This window comes from Aotus nancymaae, unplaced genomic scaffold (assembly GCF_030222135.1).
Source record: "Aotus nancymaae isolate 86718 unplaced genomic scaffold, 86718_ANA_hifiasm-v0.15.2.pri h1tg000043l, whole genome shotgun sequence".
Taxonomy (NCBI): Eukaryota; Metazoa; Chordata; class Mammalia; order Primates; family Aotidae; genus Aotus; species Aotus nancymaae.
In genome coordinates, this window is record NW_026988457.1 from 1935636 (window position 1) to 1953590 (window position 17955).

The following is a 17955-nucleotide window of genomic DNA, read 5'->3' on the forward strand; positions in this document are numbered from 1 at the left end:
ACTTTTTCCATAAGTAAAAAAGACAGTAATACTTTTTGAGTCAAGAAAGTCACTCAACGATTTCTGAATGTCTAAGAACTATCAGAGGTGAAATAAATGTGATACTATATCCATACAAATTTGTTACCTGTGTAAGAGGAATGTCAAAAGCACTAAAGGAAAATGGTTTCCAGGAAGGAAAGATCACTGTGGCCCTAAAACGAACTAAAGACCATTTCAGATACAAGCTGGGGTAGGATTCAGGGATAGAAAGAAGGAATTCAAAGCTGAGGGAAGCAATGTCATATTTTTTCTTAATAAAAATGTCTAATTTAAAATACCAAATATGAGATACATTCAAGTAAAAATTTAGAGAAAACATTCAATGCTTAATATATTAGTTATTAAGCTATTCAAGTTACACATATATATAAACAGTACTTATCTAACCTGTGGCTTTATACCCTTCAACTTAAACCTGAAAAAAGAATCTAGGAAAAGAAAGAAAAATAAAAAGGAGCTGTAAGTAAAGAGGAAAAAGTCCTTCGGCATTAAATCTCAGTATACTTCTTTCAATGTTAAAAATTTTCTATTTTCTGGGCCTTTTACTTTTATGGCATTTTCTCCTAGTGTATTCAACATGTCATTTTACTTTAACTTGGAAAAGTGATACAAGTTCACTTTGAAAGGAAATACATTTTAGTAATAATTTCCTGTCCACAAGAGGGCTCCAATAATTCTTCCATGAATGGAAGTGATATAACAAAAACTACAATAAAAATATTCATTAAGCACCTAAAATATACTGGAAAAAACTTGAATTGTCATTATCTCATTTAACTCCTATTACAAATTGTTTTCTGTTATAATTTCTACGTTAACAGTTGTTAAAGATACAGGGCTTTTCTTTAACTGCTGTATCAACTAAAATGTTTCGAATTACAAAATTGCTTTGCCATTATTCTCACAATGTCAATTTCTCTCTTGAAGTTTTCAATGTAATAGATACTATAAAGTATAATTTTAGTCCAAAGCTCTAAATAGTAGCCTAAATGTTGCATACAATACTCTTATAAAAACAAGAATGTACTTCCTGATAACTTTATCAATCCAGAAAACAAAATTACCATTGCTGCCCAGTTTTACATCTTATTATTAACATAGGCAGTAAATATTTTCTTGAAGAAAACCTACAGTGGTTAACGTAAGTCACACTGCAACTATAAATGACGAATATTGCCACATCATGAACTATGATCTTGGCTGAAAAATAATCATTTAAATATAACATATTATGATATTCCGTTTAGATATTTTCAGATTTTTTCACAAATAAGCTACTACACTAGGATGTTATTAAATCTAGTTCAAACTCAATTACTCTTAGCAAACAATATTTCAAATACATACACTTGTAATATTTATAGAACATATATATTACAGAATGTAGTAAAAGTACCAACTACAAATTATGTTTTAAAGGGTACAGCAAATCCATTCACTAGGGGTGCCACTCCCTCATCCAAAATATTGACATTTGGATTATTAAAAATGAGACTCCTTATGCTAAACACAAAAATTTACTGGATGTTTAAAAATAAATATTAAATGTGAGTTTAAGCAAAACAAAAACCAATGCTAAAAAATCAATTTTTAAAGTAAGTCATAATCATGGCCATAAAAAGACTTTGCCAAAAACATCAATTGATTTAGCAATTATTGTAATTTGAGAATAAATTATCTCTATTGAAAATATGACAGAAATTGTACTTTCACCACCCCATCCCATCTCCCCAACAGGATTTTCCTATACATCTGACAAGCACAATTAACACATAAAAGATTGACTTCAATAGAAATGACACCTCCAACAAAAAGTAAGAGTGTAACATTTGTTTCTAAATAGCACATACTGTCAACAAAGAGAAAGCTTAACATTTTACTGCATCTAGCAAAAATGTATTTATTCATAAAGGCAAGTTTAGTGGATTGTAACAGTACATATCCTGATCAATTTAGGGTTATGCTGCAAGGGATATATCCTTAGCTTTGCCTTGCCATGCTAGTGGTGAGAGCTCTTAAAGATTTAGATTGGTGAATTTGTTCCATCATGAATGTAAACTTAAATCAATTGTCAATTATTAATGGTATATAGAGTTTAATAATTCTGAAGCATTTAATCAACAACTTCTAACCAATATTTGTCATGTTATATTTCAAAAAGTTGAGAATTCTAGGCATATAGCAAACGATGACACTTCTTAAGTAAAAATGCAAAGTTAATGAGAAAATGAACATTTATAAGACTTTCACAAAGAAAAAATCTTAATCTCTAACCAACTGAACAGCTAGAAAACAAGACATAAAACATACTCAGAACAATCAAAGCTGTGCTGTACCTTAGAACCCACTCTGAAATAGCATCATCAAGGTATTGTATGTTTATTACATAATATTGCTTTGCCCTTGCATATCACCTTTAATCAAGGGATCTCAAAGCACCACAGAATCATCAAGGCCTTAACATACAGCCTAAAACAAACAAATTGTTGTATTTTATAATTGCTCATATTAACAAAACCCTGCGCCTACTTCCCAGTCTTCTGATCTTAACATCAGCCTCCAAATCCTCTCTTTGACTTGGAAACAGTATTCCCCAAATCATCTCAATCTGTGACTGATGCTACGCACATTCCAGCTTTTCTTCATTGGACCTAAAGGAAGTAGTGGCACTGTTTTAATAACACACATCTATTTCATTCCAACCTCCAAGAGAGAATAGATGGTACTTAGGGTTAACCTATCTTGCACTGTGCTTGATGATATAAAATGGAGGCTTTCGGGAGAGCACATCTTTGCTCGAGGCAATGAACCCACAGATCACTCATCAAACAAGGGAAATAGCATTTCCCAGCTCTGTCTAGAGACCGCTCCCGGCAACTTCAAGGGCGGTGTGGAGGAAACCTGGTCCAACCGTACCTAACCAGGCAGGAGGCTATTTCATGTGTGCACACCAGGAGAGACGCGAAAACTAAAAGGACAATGCACGAGTTTTAGGACTCAGGAAGGAGAGTGTAAGGCTGTTACGAAGACATAAAAGAACAGTGTTGTTAAGAGACAGAACCCTGTGTTTCACTTTGCATTAAATGGGAAATTAAACAAGAGCAAAATGTCTTTTAAATCAAGGTCAAAGTAAGCTATTTAGAATCATTTAATTTTTGCTATAAAATCTGTATATGAGGTTTGCTCCTATAGAAACATCTGGCGTTTTAAAATTTAATCATCAGCAGGCTGGGCGCGGTGGCTCACGTCTGTAATCCCAGCACTTTGGGAGGCCGAGATGGGTGGATCATCTGAGGTTAGGAGTTTGAGACCAGCCTGGCCAACATGGTGAAACCCTGTCTCTACTAAAAATACAAAAAAAAAAAAAAATTTTTTTTTTAGCCGGGCGTGGTGGTGGGAGCCTGTAATCCCAGCTACTTGGGAGGCTGAGGCAGGAGAATCGCTTGAACCCGGGAGGCAGAGGTTGCAGTGAGCCGAGATGGCACCACTGCACTCCAGCCTGGGCAACAAGAGTGAAATTTCGTCTCAAAAAAAAAAATTTTTTTTATTTTTTATTTTTTAAGTAAAATAAAATTTAATCATCAGCAAAGTTCAATTTTTTTCCACTGAATACACAAACACTCAAATGTTAACATATGTGAGCACAACTACATTAACTTCAATTCTATCATAAACAGGATTATTCCTCTTCCTGTTAATTAACTGCATTATGTTTGTCCTTAGGACTGCAAAGTGTAATTTCACACTCATACAAACCAAGCCCCCAGCACTGTAAGGTTACACGGTTACTGTTAGTCAATACTCACAACCTTAACCTTTATAAACAAAACAAAAAGCGTCAATAAACAACAGTACTTTTTGTTTCAAGTTCTCAACACTCAGTGATCGAGGCTCCATACTATGTTTCCTTGGCTTTTTGTCTAATATGGAATCTACTATTAATAAATATTTGGCATTAAAAAGCCCTGGAATACTCATAATAAGTACCAATACAGGGTCAGCCTACGTTTGTGAAAATCCCAGAATATCTTAATATTTCTGTTGCCGTCCGTGTTTCGACATTTCAAAAAGCTCGCAGCAAATTCTAATCTACTTTTTCTTGAAGAGATGTGCATCACTGTTCTTGAATAATATCAAGTTCGTCCCCACTGCATTGATGATCTCGTCTGTGTCATAAAGCAAGATTCCCGTTTCCCTACCAATTCTCTCGTAGGGACACCCGTCCTCAGCTCTGCCCACTGTCACTGACGTTTTCAGAAACGTTAAAATACTACTGTTGGGAGGCTTCTAGCAAAGAGGGAGATGTTTTGTCCCCTCAAGCTACCATGTTCCATTTCCCTACTTCTCCACTGTCTTCAATGACTTAGAAAACACGACCAAATGAGAGAACCCATATTAAAAGCAGTACTTTCTAAAAGGAGGAAACCAGAAGCTGCAACTTCTCCAAATCGTTCAGCACGGTGGCTTTTCGACAGTCCCCAGCAAACCTTTGCCCCACACCTGCCGTCTTTCCGATTAAACAAGATTGGAAACCACAATTAAATCAGAGTGTCATAACTTATCCGTCACTTACCATATCCGCTGGGACATTACTGGACATCTTGCTGTTGGACATATACCCAGATGTTTAGGAAAAAAAAAAAAACACAACAAACAAAAAAGAGCAGAAGTCTTCAAGCTACAGAAATAAACCTTCAAGATTCTGACTGGTTCGTGATGTGCTTTCTCCCCCCAAAATAAGTTATTTCGGGGCCAAAGTGCCGGCCAGGCCGAGGTTCTGGTGCGAAGAGAAACAATCCCCAGGAGCTGTGTGGCCGGAGCAGGAGGAAACTCCTGGGACAGCAGCGGCAGCCCCCGTCGTCGTCGTCGTCGTCAGCAGCAGCAGCAGCAGCCCCAGGACCGACCGCGCCAGGTGGACCGAGCCGAGTGACACACGGACATGGAGCGGGGTGGGAGGGGGTTAAATCCGCCTTCCTCTTTCCCAGCCCCGGCAATGATTCACACTCGCTCCCGAGTCAAGTCCTCATTAAGCAGGAGAAAAATGCCCCAGCGTGGATGTACATAGATAACTATGTAGCTACACATCGACGCGTGACCCTTGAGTGGCGGCCGAGCGGTGGCCGGACGCCGGCCGCGGACCCTGCGGAGCCGCTCTCCGGGCGCCGGGCGGACGGCGCGGGGAAACGGCTCAACTCGCACCGCCGGGGCGGAGAGCCGGGCCGCGGAAACCCGCGCTCAAGGGCATTTAACTAGTTGGGAACCAAAGCGAAAGCCCGGAGCGGGAAGGACCGAGAGCGCGGGGGTGCTTGGGGCCGATCGGAACACTCCACAGCCCCTCGGGGCTCAGGCCGCGGGCGCCTCCGGGCAGCAACGGGGGTCGGGGCGCATAGCCTCCGGCTCCTCAGCGATCCTCTTCTGCCTCCGCCTCCCCCGCCGCCGCCTCCCAGGTCTCCGCCTTCCCTCCCCTCCCCGGCCTCGCGAGCTCCGGGCGACGCCGACTTCGGCTGGTCCCCGGAAGAGGCCGGGTCCTCCCTCTCCTCAGCCCGGCAAGGGTTTCCTCTCAGAGCTTTGTTTCTGCTCCTCCTAATTCTCCACTTTTCCGTCCCACACGCCGCAGCCGCCTCCTGTCATCGCCTCTCAAACCAACATGGCGGCGGCGGCTGCCACAGCGCGAGTAGGGGAAACGGGGAGAGCACGAACTCCCCCCGCCCCGTGCAGCCGCCGCCCCCGTCCCCGTCCTCCCTCCACGGACACCAAGTGCGTCACCACGGAGACCACCCTCGAGCATCACGGGAAGTGTAGTCTACGAAGGTAGGGGGAGGGAGCCACCGAACGCGTCTCGCCCGGCTCCGAAGCCACGCCCCCCATAGCAACAGTTGTGAGGAAAGGAAAGCTCCCTTCCCTTGCTTTGAACAAGCTGCTGCCCGGGAGTTAGGTGATACCTGCTACCAGGAGTGCTGTGATCATGAGAACTGTTGGGAGAAAATAATTCTGCATAGAGAAATTCCCTTATGCACAATATGCACACGGAGCTAAAATATGCTGTACCTTCAAGCAGAATCATTCATTTTAATTACAGCACACTCCCCACATCCTGCAATCTCAGTGCATTTTGTAGAGTGATTTCATCTAGGTCTCTTCAACATTACATTTTGAAGAACAAAAGGAATCATTGATTTCCGATAAGGTCACTGAAGTTCAACAGGAACAAGGATCTCATTAAGCGATGAGAATGTTTGAACATGTGTTTCCTTGAAGACCCAGGGCCATAAAGCTACAATCTATTTAATTGAAATTACCAAAACTCTATTACATACAACAGTGTTATCATATCAAAACTGTATCAGGAAATAGCTACTACAAACTACATGGAGATTCACCAGTTTACCCATCTGGACCCTAAATTCTATTTTATGTAACTCATAATGTAATTGAAAACCTATATGCCTTGCAGTGATTAGCAAATAGGAGAAAATAATGCCATTCTTGAGAGACCATTCAGATGGGCATTTGTGATTTCTGCATTTTGTTCCTAAATCTGAGGTCGACTACTGAATCCCTATTCATATCTCTCTTAGTCCTTTGACAGAGTACTTGAGAAACGGCAGTCTCAATATGACGCCTATATATAAATCCTAATGGATTTAGAGTCTGAAAGCCACCTCTCCAACCTACAGCTATGTGACCTCATCTGTAAAATGGTCTTGCCTACCTTCAGGGGTAAAGTAGGGGTAGTTGTGAGGATGAGGTCATGCATGGGAAATAAATCACTTTGTAAATAATAATGCATCATTTGATAGGAAATGTCACTACTCATTCTCTCATTCAGCAAACAAGTGAGCCAGGCACTCTGCTAGGCACTAGGAGTTTAAAAGTGAGTCACTGTAGCAAATAGCAACACCATGTGGCAGAAATGCCAAGGCCTTGGGTTGGCAATGGGGGTCATTACATCCCTGTCCATAGGGCTGTTGGAAGGGGCAGAATCCGGTTACTGTCCTTGGGGAGCTCATTGTCTAGAAGCCTATGTCATTCCCCACAGCAATCTCTCCAGTTGGGTTTCTCATCAGACAGAAACTCACAGGACATTTAGAGTACCTGCCTGTTGAGTAGCCTGGCTGGAGAAATTCCAAACACTCCTAAGGACCAACACCACCCTGAAGAAGATAGATCAAATTCTCCAAAAAACCAAAGGGCAGAAGAGAAGAGAGGCCCAAATCTCACCTTGATTAGGCTTCAGGACTTTGTCTGGATATTTCCGAGTCCATAGTTACATGATTTTCCATGGACTTTGTTATTTGGTTGCCGATTTGCCATGTTTAGCAACCAGAGTCCCCTAGCCCTCCACCAGCTTTCCAAGAAATAAGGCCAGGTGAAAATGCTTCCATTGACCAATGAGCTCAGAAAGAATATTGGTGCACATTTTGAAAGCTCTAACTCACAGAGTTAGTCCCTCCACCACACCCTTGACTCCAACTTTTATCCAATGACCTCCCTGGCCATGGCACTGACAGGCCTAAGTGCTACTGTAAGTAGAAAGGCAAGAAGCATAAGATGACAGGATGTATTGAAGCACCAACTCACACTTCCTCTGCCCCTTTTCCACAGCCCTATGGACAGGCATGTGATGACCCCCATTGCCAACCCAAGGCCTTGGCATTTCTGCCACATGATGTTGCTATTTGCTACAGGTTACCACTGCCACCTCTACAAAAGGCCATGTCTTTCAAAAATCGCTGTGTTTCCAATTACTCTTCTAAGAAAGGCTGAGACATTATTCTCAATAAAACTCATTATAACTCATCCCTAACATTGTTAAGGCATGAGGGAACATTATTGGACACAGTTGCAGATTTTTCCACTCTGTCTTTTCTCTCTGCTTCCCAGCTCAGGCGGGTGACATGGAAGGCTGTAGAAAGGAGTTCAGCTGTGTCCAGCAGGAAAGGGTAGCATCTTCTCGACACTATGAATCTATTGTCAGCATCAGCTGGAAGAGAGTGAATGACACAGCATTTCTGTGAGGGAAAAATAACTTCGCAGGAACTCAAAAGACCTGGTTCTGCCACGAATTAGTTATATGACCTTTTGCCTCTCTGAGTTTCAATTTCTTCATCTGAGAAGCTTGAACTAAATCTCTAAGGTCCCTTCTAAGAGTCTGAGTGTCAAGTCCTGGAAAAATAGGGCATGACACCCATGTCCTGTTAAAAATATCTTCCCTAAGTGACTGCTTATGGGTAGGAGGGATTTGGGGGGAACAGGGAAGGTGGAATAATGACAACCTAAAATTAGATTTTGGCGATGGTTGTAGAACTCTGTAAATATACTAGAAACCACTGGATTGTACACTTTAAATGGGTAATTTTTATTTTTTAAATTGCAGCAAAATGCACATAAAATTTAACATCTTAGTCTTTTTTACATTTTCAGTTCAGTGGCATTAAGTACATTCACACTGTGCAACCACCACCAGCATCCATTCACAGAACTCTTCATCTTGCTCTCTGAACCCATTAGGCACTAACTCCCCTTTCTCTCTCTCCCAACCACTATTCTACTTTGTTTCTATGTTTTTTTTTACTACTCTGAATACTTCATATGAATAGAATCATATGGTATTTGTCTTTTTGTGACTAGCTTATTTCAGTTAGCAAAATGTCTTCAAAATTCATCCCTGTTGTAACATATGTCAGTATTTCCTTCTTTCTTATGGCTGAAATTATTCATTTATCCCTGGATAGACACTTGAATTGTTTCTACTATTGGGCTATTGAGAAATTAGTGGATTTTGTAATATGTAAATTGTATCTCATACATTTGTTAACAAATATATCTCCACCATCTACCATGTAAGGGGTCTAAAATGACCCTCATTTTAAGATCATTCCTGAAGGATCCTCTCAAGGAACCTCATCAAGGTAAATTAACTAAATGGAAGGATTACTTTCTATGAGACCAGTAAGCTTTTATCATGTGGTTCTTGCCATCCACTGTCATTTACAAAGGACCAGCAGGTAGGAAAATGCCATAAGAAGCACAGACAGCCTTTGCCATCTCCATTCAGTTTTGCCTAAGGCTGGCCTGATCTGCAGGTACCCAGAACCCCAGACACAGTCTGGAGTTTCCCATCAAAGAGCAGCTGGAACCCTACGTTTCCTGGTCATGGCCCAGGGGCAGGGGCCTAGTTATGAGGGTGATCACAACTCTAGCATGCCTAAAGTTCTTCTTTAAGTCTTTTCTTTGGTTCCAGCCAATGTAAGAGTCACTTCAAAGATTTAGTAAAATGCTACTATACTTCCCATGAGAAACCCATGTGAAGCCCTCTAACATAGAAGGGGTCTCAAGAAATGTTGATTCCCACCGGGTGCGGAGGCTCACGCCTGTAATCCCAGCACTTTGGGAGGCTGAGATGGGTGGATCACCTGAGGTCAGGAGTTTGATACCAGTCTGGCTAACATAATGAAACCCTGTCTCTACTAAACATACAAAAAAAAAAAAAAAATTAGCCGGGAGTGGTGGCAGATGCCTGTAATCTCAGCTAATCTGGAGGCTGAGGCAGGAGAATCGCTTGAACCTGGGAGGCAGAGGTTGCAGTAAGCCAAGATTGTGCCACTGCACTTTGGCCTGGGCAAAAAGATCAAGACTCTGTCTCCAAAAAAAATGAAAATTAAAAAAGAAACGTTGATTCCCTATCGCAATTGGCCAAGGGCTTTCCTCTGAAACCAGAGATAATTTGCTGGCTGGTTTTGTAATGGATTTTTCTCCCTTAGTCTTTGCTCTTGCTGGAGCAGAATGAATGTGTGCGTAGGTTTGAGAATTGTTCTCTGAAGGAGTTTGCAATATAAAGAATAAAATTAAATCGTGTAAAGCAAGGGAATAGATAAGACAGGCTGGGTAACCTCTTTTCACTTCTATACACATATGGCAGATACCGCCAGCTCTTTAACCCCATACTTTCCTAACCAGAGATTCTCAACTTGCTTTCATAAGAATCGCGGGGATTTCACATATAAGTGAAATCATGCAGTATTTATCTTTCAGTGCCTGGCTTATTTCACTTAATATAATGGCCTCCAGGTTCAGCCATGCTATTGCAAATGACAGGATTTCCTCCTTTTAAGGTTGAATAGTATTTCATTGTGTATATATACATTTTCTTTATCCATTCACCTGTTCGTAGACACTAAGGTTGATTCCATATCTTAAGGATAATAGTTACCAGAAGTTGAGGGAGTGGGGGTGGGGAGGAATGGAGCGTTATCGATCAAAGGTTACTAAGTTCCAGTTAGACAGGAGGAATAAGTTTTGAGAACTGTTGCATAGTAGGAGGACTATAGTCAACAATAATGTAGTGTATGTCTCAAATCATTGAGTAAGTTTCGGATATCTTACCACAAAAAATATCAAGGGAGGTTATGTAAAGGAAGTGATAGCTACACTAATCAGCTTGATGTATTCATTCCGGGTTGTATACACACATCAAAACATCACATTGTACCCCATGAATGTATACATCATGATTTGTCAATTTAAATTATTATTTTTTTCAAGAAGAATTACTGGGAGTCATTTAAAAAGGCAAATACCTGAGCCCTCCTCCAGACCAACCAAATCAGACAATACAAGGCTGGGCCTGACACTGGTATTTTCCAAAGCTCTGAAGAAATTCTAACGTGCAGTGGAGAAACACTGCATATGCCAGATTCCTTCTGCCCAGCTCCCCTCCTTTTCCCAGTTAGTTTCTCTTATAAGAGTGCTCACCTGAAGGTACTGCAATTTGTAAAAGTGACCCTGGCCACAGTCTTGAGCGTTTTGAGGAGCAATCGTAGCACACAGCTCTCTCCTCCCATTCCCCATACCGCTGTATTCATGCACCAACCTAATAACTAAGACATAGACATTGACCTTTCCCTGATGCAGCCCTAGTCTCTGTCTCAAGATGCTTCCTGCTTCGCTCAGAGTCCAGTAGGAGACACAGACAAGTAAGGTGAAAATTAAAATGCCATGTGATGAGTTGTTAAATGCTACCACAGGAATATGCACTAGGCACTTTGAAAGCACAGAGGAAATAAAGCAAACTAACTCAGCCTTGAGGTGTGTGGAGTTTAACCAGGTGAAGCCCGGGTGAACAAGCAGGGTAATCAGGAAGAAAACACGTGAGTCTAGACTCAGGCTAGAGTGGGGCAGAGAAGGGAAGTGGCTGAAGCTCAGATGGCTGCTTGGGAATGGAGGCAGGACTGGGGTTAGAGAAGGTCAGGAGAGAGAAACCAGAGGCAAATCACAAAGGCTTTGTAACTAAGCCTGAGCAGTTTGGATTTACTCTGATAGCAAAAGGAAGCCATTGAAAGGTTTTAAGCTGGAGAGTGTCATGATAAGATTTGTTTTTATAATGGGATAAAAAGAAAAGGCCTCTGAACTCAACAATACTTTTTGTCTGTATGTTTTGGCTCAGTTGTCATGTGGTGTGACCTCTTAGACTCACATAATTTTAAAACTCTTAAGGGCTCTCAGAGATCATCAAATGCCATCTCCTTGTTTTGCAGATTAGGAAACATACCAGTTTCATGGGCTGTCAGGGCTGACTCCCAGTGCAGTGTTTTTTTCACTACCCACCTCCCGCCAACACTATAAAAACAAGAAGGACTTTTAGTCATTCTGCTACATAATATACATTTAACCCAATAGAAGTGTGTTTCCCTTGTGTTTTTAAAATAAAGAGTAATATCAATATCGTAGCAATTCTGAAAATTAGAGGATCTATTTTTGGTTTTTGGTATATTTCCTTCCAGGATTGTGTGTGTGTGTGTGTGTGTGTGTGTGTGTATACATATCACACATTTATAGTATACATAAGTTTTTCTTTCAAATATTAAAAGCAAAGTGTTTTTCTTTTAAATAAAAATGTGCATTTTTACAAATGACTATGTCATCTTTCAATTCCTCATGTTCATTTTTAAGAGCTACACACTCTCCCACTGTATATTAATTGGTACATATGTAATCATTTTCTGTTTGGCAGGCATAAGATTGCTTGCAGTTGTTCACTGTTTGTGCATATAAATCTGCATTTTGAATTACCTGTTTAGGTGAGAGTTCAGAAACTGCTACTACTGGCCACGAAGTCTCTGAGCATTCCCTTAGTGCTTGAATTGCATAGCCAAAATACTTTCCAAAAGGGTTTTACCTGCTTAGAATGCTACCTGTGCATGAGAACCCAGCTTTCCCACTACTGCCTCCAGCCCTTATACGTGTCTACAGCTGTATCAGCATGTGTATAATATACACGTATAACCTTGATGCAGTGGCAGTGCACAGTGGTGACTGCAGGGAGGTCTTAGCTTCTCAATATCATCGACTCTCCAGGGCTGGGACTGACATTGGTATTTTCCAAAGTCAACTAACTACTATACTCCAAGTAAAGATACAATCCAAGTAAAAATGAGTGTTTGCTCTACAAGCACAGCTTCAGCAACACCCTCACAGCCCCCACTTCACAGCCTCCCACACCCACAAAGCCACACACAAACACACATTCCAACTGGATAGGAAAACTCTCCTATTTAGAAAATTTGGAACCGTTCCTGCCTATGCATGCTGATTTATTAGGTTAAAAAATGTATTTTGTGGTTGTCTGTTTTATATTTTGATGATTTCTATCGGACTGAGCCTTTTTCTATGCATAGGAAACAAAGATTTTTGAACGGTTGATGCTAAGCAAGCAGAAACAGGGCAGCAGGCACAGTTAGTTAGGTTTGGGGCTTGAGTGCACCTCGGCCCAGGAAGCCCATGTTGCAGCCCAGGTGTTGCTCTCTTGAGGGATGGAGACCAACAGCAGACCAACCACTCCTTATTCTCCAACTGTTCCCCCTAAAAGAGGTTTGAGAGGTTGCTGGAGGACTCTAGACTCATTGTCTTGGCTCTGGAGTAAACCCTTGGTTTTAGAATCGCTTTAGTACAAATACCAATCTGTTAAACTTTGGAAATCGTATTCTTATTCATAGACCATTTACTGCCGTAATATGGCTCCTGGGCCGTCCATCATGAATGTTGGAAGAGGCAACACCCAAAGCTACCGATTGGCAGCTTTGACATTTCTCTCTCTCTCTCTCTCTCTCTCTCTCTCTTTTTAAATCACTAGTTATAGCAGCAATAGAATGATATTTGTCTCTTACACCATCATTCATCTTTCCCTCAGTTTGTTCCTGGTGTCTCCAACTATGTGTACACTCCTTAAGGGCTGGAGCTGGGTTTTAGTCATCTTTGTATCCCCAGGGCTTAATCTAGTGAATAGCACTCAAAAAAATCTTCTAAGTGCATTACAGAGATGAACATGTGATGTCTTAAAATCCTTTCCCAGTTCTGTGATTCTGTAAACTCAGGGATTACCTTCTTAATGTTATCTTCAGACCTAGAGCTGTGTCTGGTTTCCACAGAAATGATATCCAAGGCTTAATTCTATGGCTTTCCCATGACTAAAAGAATAGCCAATGGCAAGAGGAATGATTTTCATGTTAAGGTTGAAGAAGTTCACTTTTGAAAAAACAAGAGTTACATTTTTTAATGGCAACATGTTTTTTGCTATTTTGCAAACAACGGTGTGAGTGAGATAATCTAAGAATTCATAGGCTAACAGAAAAGGAATCCTCGAATTTTGTGTCATGCTGACGATCCCCAACGCCTTTCTTGTTGACCTAACCTCACTTTGCTGACACTATGGGGTCATTGAATCATCCAGTGCTGGGATTGAAAAATGCTTTGTGATGATATCATCTCCACTTTGATTTCCCCCCACAAATGAGGAAATAGAAACTTCTTAAGAAGCAGCCACAATTTCTTTGTAATTTTCAAATGTACATGAGAATGCATTTCCTCTAAATTGTTCCAAGAAATAAAGGCAAAACAAATCCTAGTGATATTATGTAATCGTGAATTATTATATAATTTTATGTTAAATCATCTCAAATAAATATAGAATTTATCATCAAACTGATATCATAAAACATAATCATTGTTACTGGTTTTCATTGTCATGGAGATCAACCCATTATCATAGGGTTATTCAACAACAACAATTTTTTTTTTTTTTGAGACAGAGTCTTGCTCTGTTGCCAAGACTGGAGTGCAGTGGTGCGATTTCAGTTCACCGCAACCTCTACCTCCCAGGTTCAAGCGATTCTCCTGCCTCAGCTTCCTGAGTAGCTGGGATTACAGGCATGCACTTCCACGCTCAGCTAATTTTTGTATTTTTAGCAGAGATGGGGTCTCGCCATGTTGGCCAGGCTGGTCTTGAACTCCTGACCTTAAGTGATCCACCCACCTCAGCCTCCCAAAGTGCTGGCATTATGGGGTGAGCCACCACAACGAGCCAACAAAAAATTTTTAATGCCAAAAGTAATAAAACTCTATCAAAAAATTTTTTTCCTTAAAGTGGAGGTCTCACCATTTTGCTCAGGCTGACCTCAAACTCCTGGATTCAAGTGATCCTCCTGCCCTCAGCCTCCAGAATCTTTTGAGCCAGTCCACCATACCCGACCCCCAATCTTTTTTCAATCCCAAATAAGAATTATATTTTCCTCAGTGTAGGCAAATGTACTCTTCTTAACATTAATCTTGTGTCATGAACTGTAAATCCTATTTCTCTTGTACCCCAATAACCTCTAGCATAGTCATGCCATAAAGTTTTGACACCAGTTTTTTATTGATTATTTGATTGATTGATTATTCCACGCATTCAAATTATGTTGTTTTATATTCACCAAGGGAGATAGTGGCACAGTTTATCAACAAATGTACTATACATCATATTAGTATTTGATAGGGCAAAATAAAGAATCAAGGAGAGGGTTCTCACAAGCCTCACATTTGCTCTTGAAAGCATCCACAGTAACAGAGTGGTCACCACAGCTGGAGAATGGCTGCAGCCAGAGAGTGGCCTCTGTCATCACTGATTCAGTTCCTGAGTCAGGCCTATTGGGCAACGCGGTTGAATTTCACGACTGTGTTTCCTAAACTGAACAATCTAGTTAGCATGCACCTCCTCCAGTATGCCCATGAGAGACCTCACGGAAGAGCCAGGGGCCTAACTCTCTTACAGGGGTAGCAACAACGTAGAGAACTGATGACCCTGTTTCTCTTGGCATCTGGCCTAGCATGCCAGGAGCCTTCATATCAGATTACTGGCTCATCTTTTTTAGAGGATTCAGACATGATTAATTTACCACAATGACAACCTTTGACTTAATACCACAGATAAAAGAAGACCTGAAATGAACTTAAATAGATTGGAAAGAGAGAGAGAAAAATGACATATTAGTTGAGTGTGGGCTCTAAATTCAAATCCTTGCTCTGCCATTTATTAGATGTGGAAGCTTGACTAAGTTTCTCATCTATTTAAAAAAAAGAGGGGCCTGGATGCAGTGGCCGCAATGGCTTATGCTTGTAATCCCAGCACAATGAGAGGCCAAGGCAGGAAGTTCTCTTGAGCCCAGGAGCTTAAGACCAGCCTGGGTAACATAGTCAAAACCTGTCTCTACAAAAAAAATATATATATAAATTAGCTGGACATGGTACACATCTGTAGTCCCAGCTATCTGGGAGGCTGAGGTGGGAGGATCGCTTGAGCCCAGGAGTTCGAGGTTGTAGTGAGCTATGATCGTGCCACTCTACTCCAGCTTGGGCAAGACCCTGATTCTAAAAAATGTTTTTAAATAAATAAATAAAATTTTAAAAAGGAATAACAAAATTAAAAGTAGAAGAGTGCATACATTTAGAATCTTACATCAAAACATATAAATTTGAAACTCAGAATACTTTCTGGCACAGCATATGCTATTATTAGAATGATCATAATGAAATGGGATACTGCTCTTCATATGTGATGGAAACACTACTAAATTAACTTCTCTTAGAGCATGTGTTTTCAGTTATTTGTTCATGCTCAGCACAGGTCTATCCACATCGTCTACCTTTTTATACAGAGACCAATGGAGCCACATTTATGAAAACGTTGGCCTCATGACTAAGAGTAAAGCAAATTGGGCCCGGGAATTTGAACTCCAAACTGTGACCTTAGGGCCGCTTACTTTACAGAGAAAAGGAATCAAGTAAAACATTTCACACGTTTATATCCATTTCCTTACCCCTTGCCGTCCATACTTACTCTGACCTCATCACCCTCCTGCTTCAGGGAAGCCCTATCCCCGTCCCTTCTAAAACCCTCCACCTGCCCCATAGCCACTCCCTCTGTTTCCCGAATCTTATTCTAACAAACAAGGCTTCTATCTCTTATATCTTCTGTCTCCTTCTCCCAGGGTTCTCCTACCTATGGGGGCCATATAATATATTGTCCAAACCAGGAAATATTCTAGGAAAAAGGGCACTGTTAATAATTCCTATCAACAACAGGTAAGTTGGGGTTACCCCAGGCAAACCAGTCTTCTCTTTAGAATGGAAATAGGCTTAAGCCTCTCCCATCTTGAAAAATGAGGCCTTCTCATTTCTGAGTGCTCTTGCTCTAACTTCTAACCTCTTTTGTTCTTTCCCTTAACACCACACTTCTTCCAAGTATGTGGGAGCACCTCCTCTATACTCCACGTAACCCTCAGGCAGAGCTGCTACAAAGGGCCACGCAGACTGCACACCACATAACCCCAGGAGTGGCTCGTACTGTGATCGATGTGAATGGCACCCACTGGAGTTACACAGTGCATGTATATCAAGACCACGTATGGTGGCTCTATTCATTTCCATGTGGCATTCCTCTTTCTTACCTTCCCTCATACCTCACTCAGGCCCTCAAGCTAGGATTTCTAACTGCCAAATACCACAGACACATTTCAGGCCTTGTCATTGTTGACCAATGCTCTGATTTCTTGACAAGAGAGGCCACTCCCTCGCCCTTGAATGAGCTCTGGACTCAAACGACATAGGACAGGATTCCAGCTCTACCACTCACTACCAATGTGGGCATTGCTGACTTCATCTGGGTGAAATGTGAGCATTTCAACTGTAGAAATGGTTAAGAATGGTAGCTACTCCATAGGGTTGTTAGGAGTGCCAGTGGAAATAGTTTGTAAAGCACTTAGCATAGCGCCTGCTAGATAGAAGGCATTCTGGAAATGTTCACTGTCATTATCTTTTAAAAAATGGCACGTAGTTTTCTACAGTAACACCCTTCCCAGGTCTTCTGACTCTCTCTTTGCTCTCTTTCCATCTCCTTCACTAATTTCTGTGTTATATCCCACTCTCAAATGTTGACATTCTCTAGAGTGTTAGTTTTGGCCTCTTTCCCCTCCCCTCTTCCCTTCCCTTCCATCTATCTCCCTCCTTCCCTTCCCTCTGCTCTCTGAGCAGCCTCCACAGTGGTGGCTTCCAATGCCTCACTGAAGCTGGTGATGTTCAGTTTCGCATCTCAGGCATCAACTGTTCCAGATTCATAAATCCCAACTTCCCATGAGACCGCTCTACTAGGATGCCCTGCTGGAGCTCCCAAGTTAACACATTAGAAATGAAAGTACCACATGCCTGCTTACCAAGCCTCCTCCCCTCCTGTGTGGCACCAGCTTCTTCTTGTCCACCCTGGGCTTTTTCCCATCACACGTCCCCAACATCCAAGTCCTGCTCAATCTACCTTCTTAATAATTCTTGAGTCGATCACCCACACTTCCATACCCATTTGGACAATTTCAGTTCATGTGTTCACAAGTTCTTTCTGGGACCAATTGCCATCCATGGTGCCTCCCTGCATCCAGGTTCACACCCTCTATACAGTCTGAATATCAGAGCTTCCCAAACACCAATCCTGGATCAAATTTTTGTTAGTCTTGGGGAAAATGTTGAAGAATGCAGTGAGTTTTTCAAAAGGTAATTTCTTTTTTCAATTTAAATAAACATTCATCCTTTGTTTGGAGAGAATGTTCT

At 41.4% G+C, this 17955-nt stretch overlaps 1 protein-coding gene across 1 annotated transcript in view; it reads right to left on the bottom strand.

Annotated features, from left to right (window-relative positions):
- UBL3 (ubiquitin like 3) overlaps positions 1-5714 on the bottom strand; it is an 83656-nt gene extending 77942 nt beyond the window's left edge. The window contains exon 1 of the mRNA XM_012474131.3: positions 4616-5714. Within this exon, the coding sequence (XP_012329554.1) occupies positions 4616-4657 (42 nt within the window). The 5' untranslated portion in view covers positions 4658-5714. The remainder of the gene's footprint in view (positions 1-4615) is intronic.
- Between the last annotated feature and the right edge of the window lie 12241 nt (positions 5715-17955).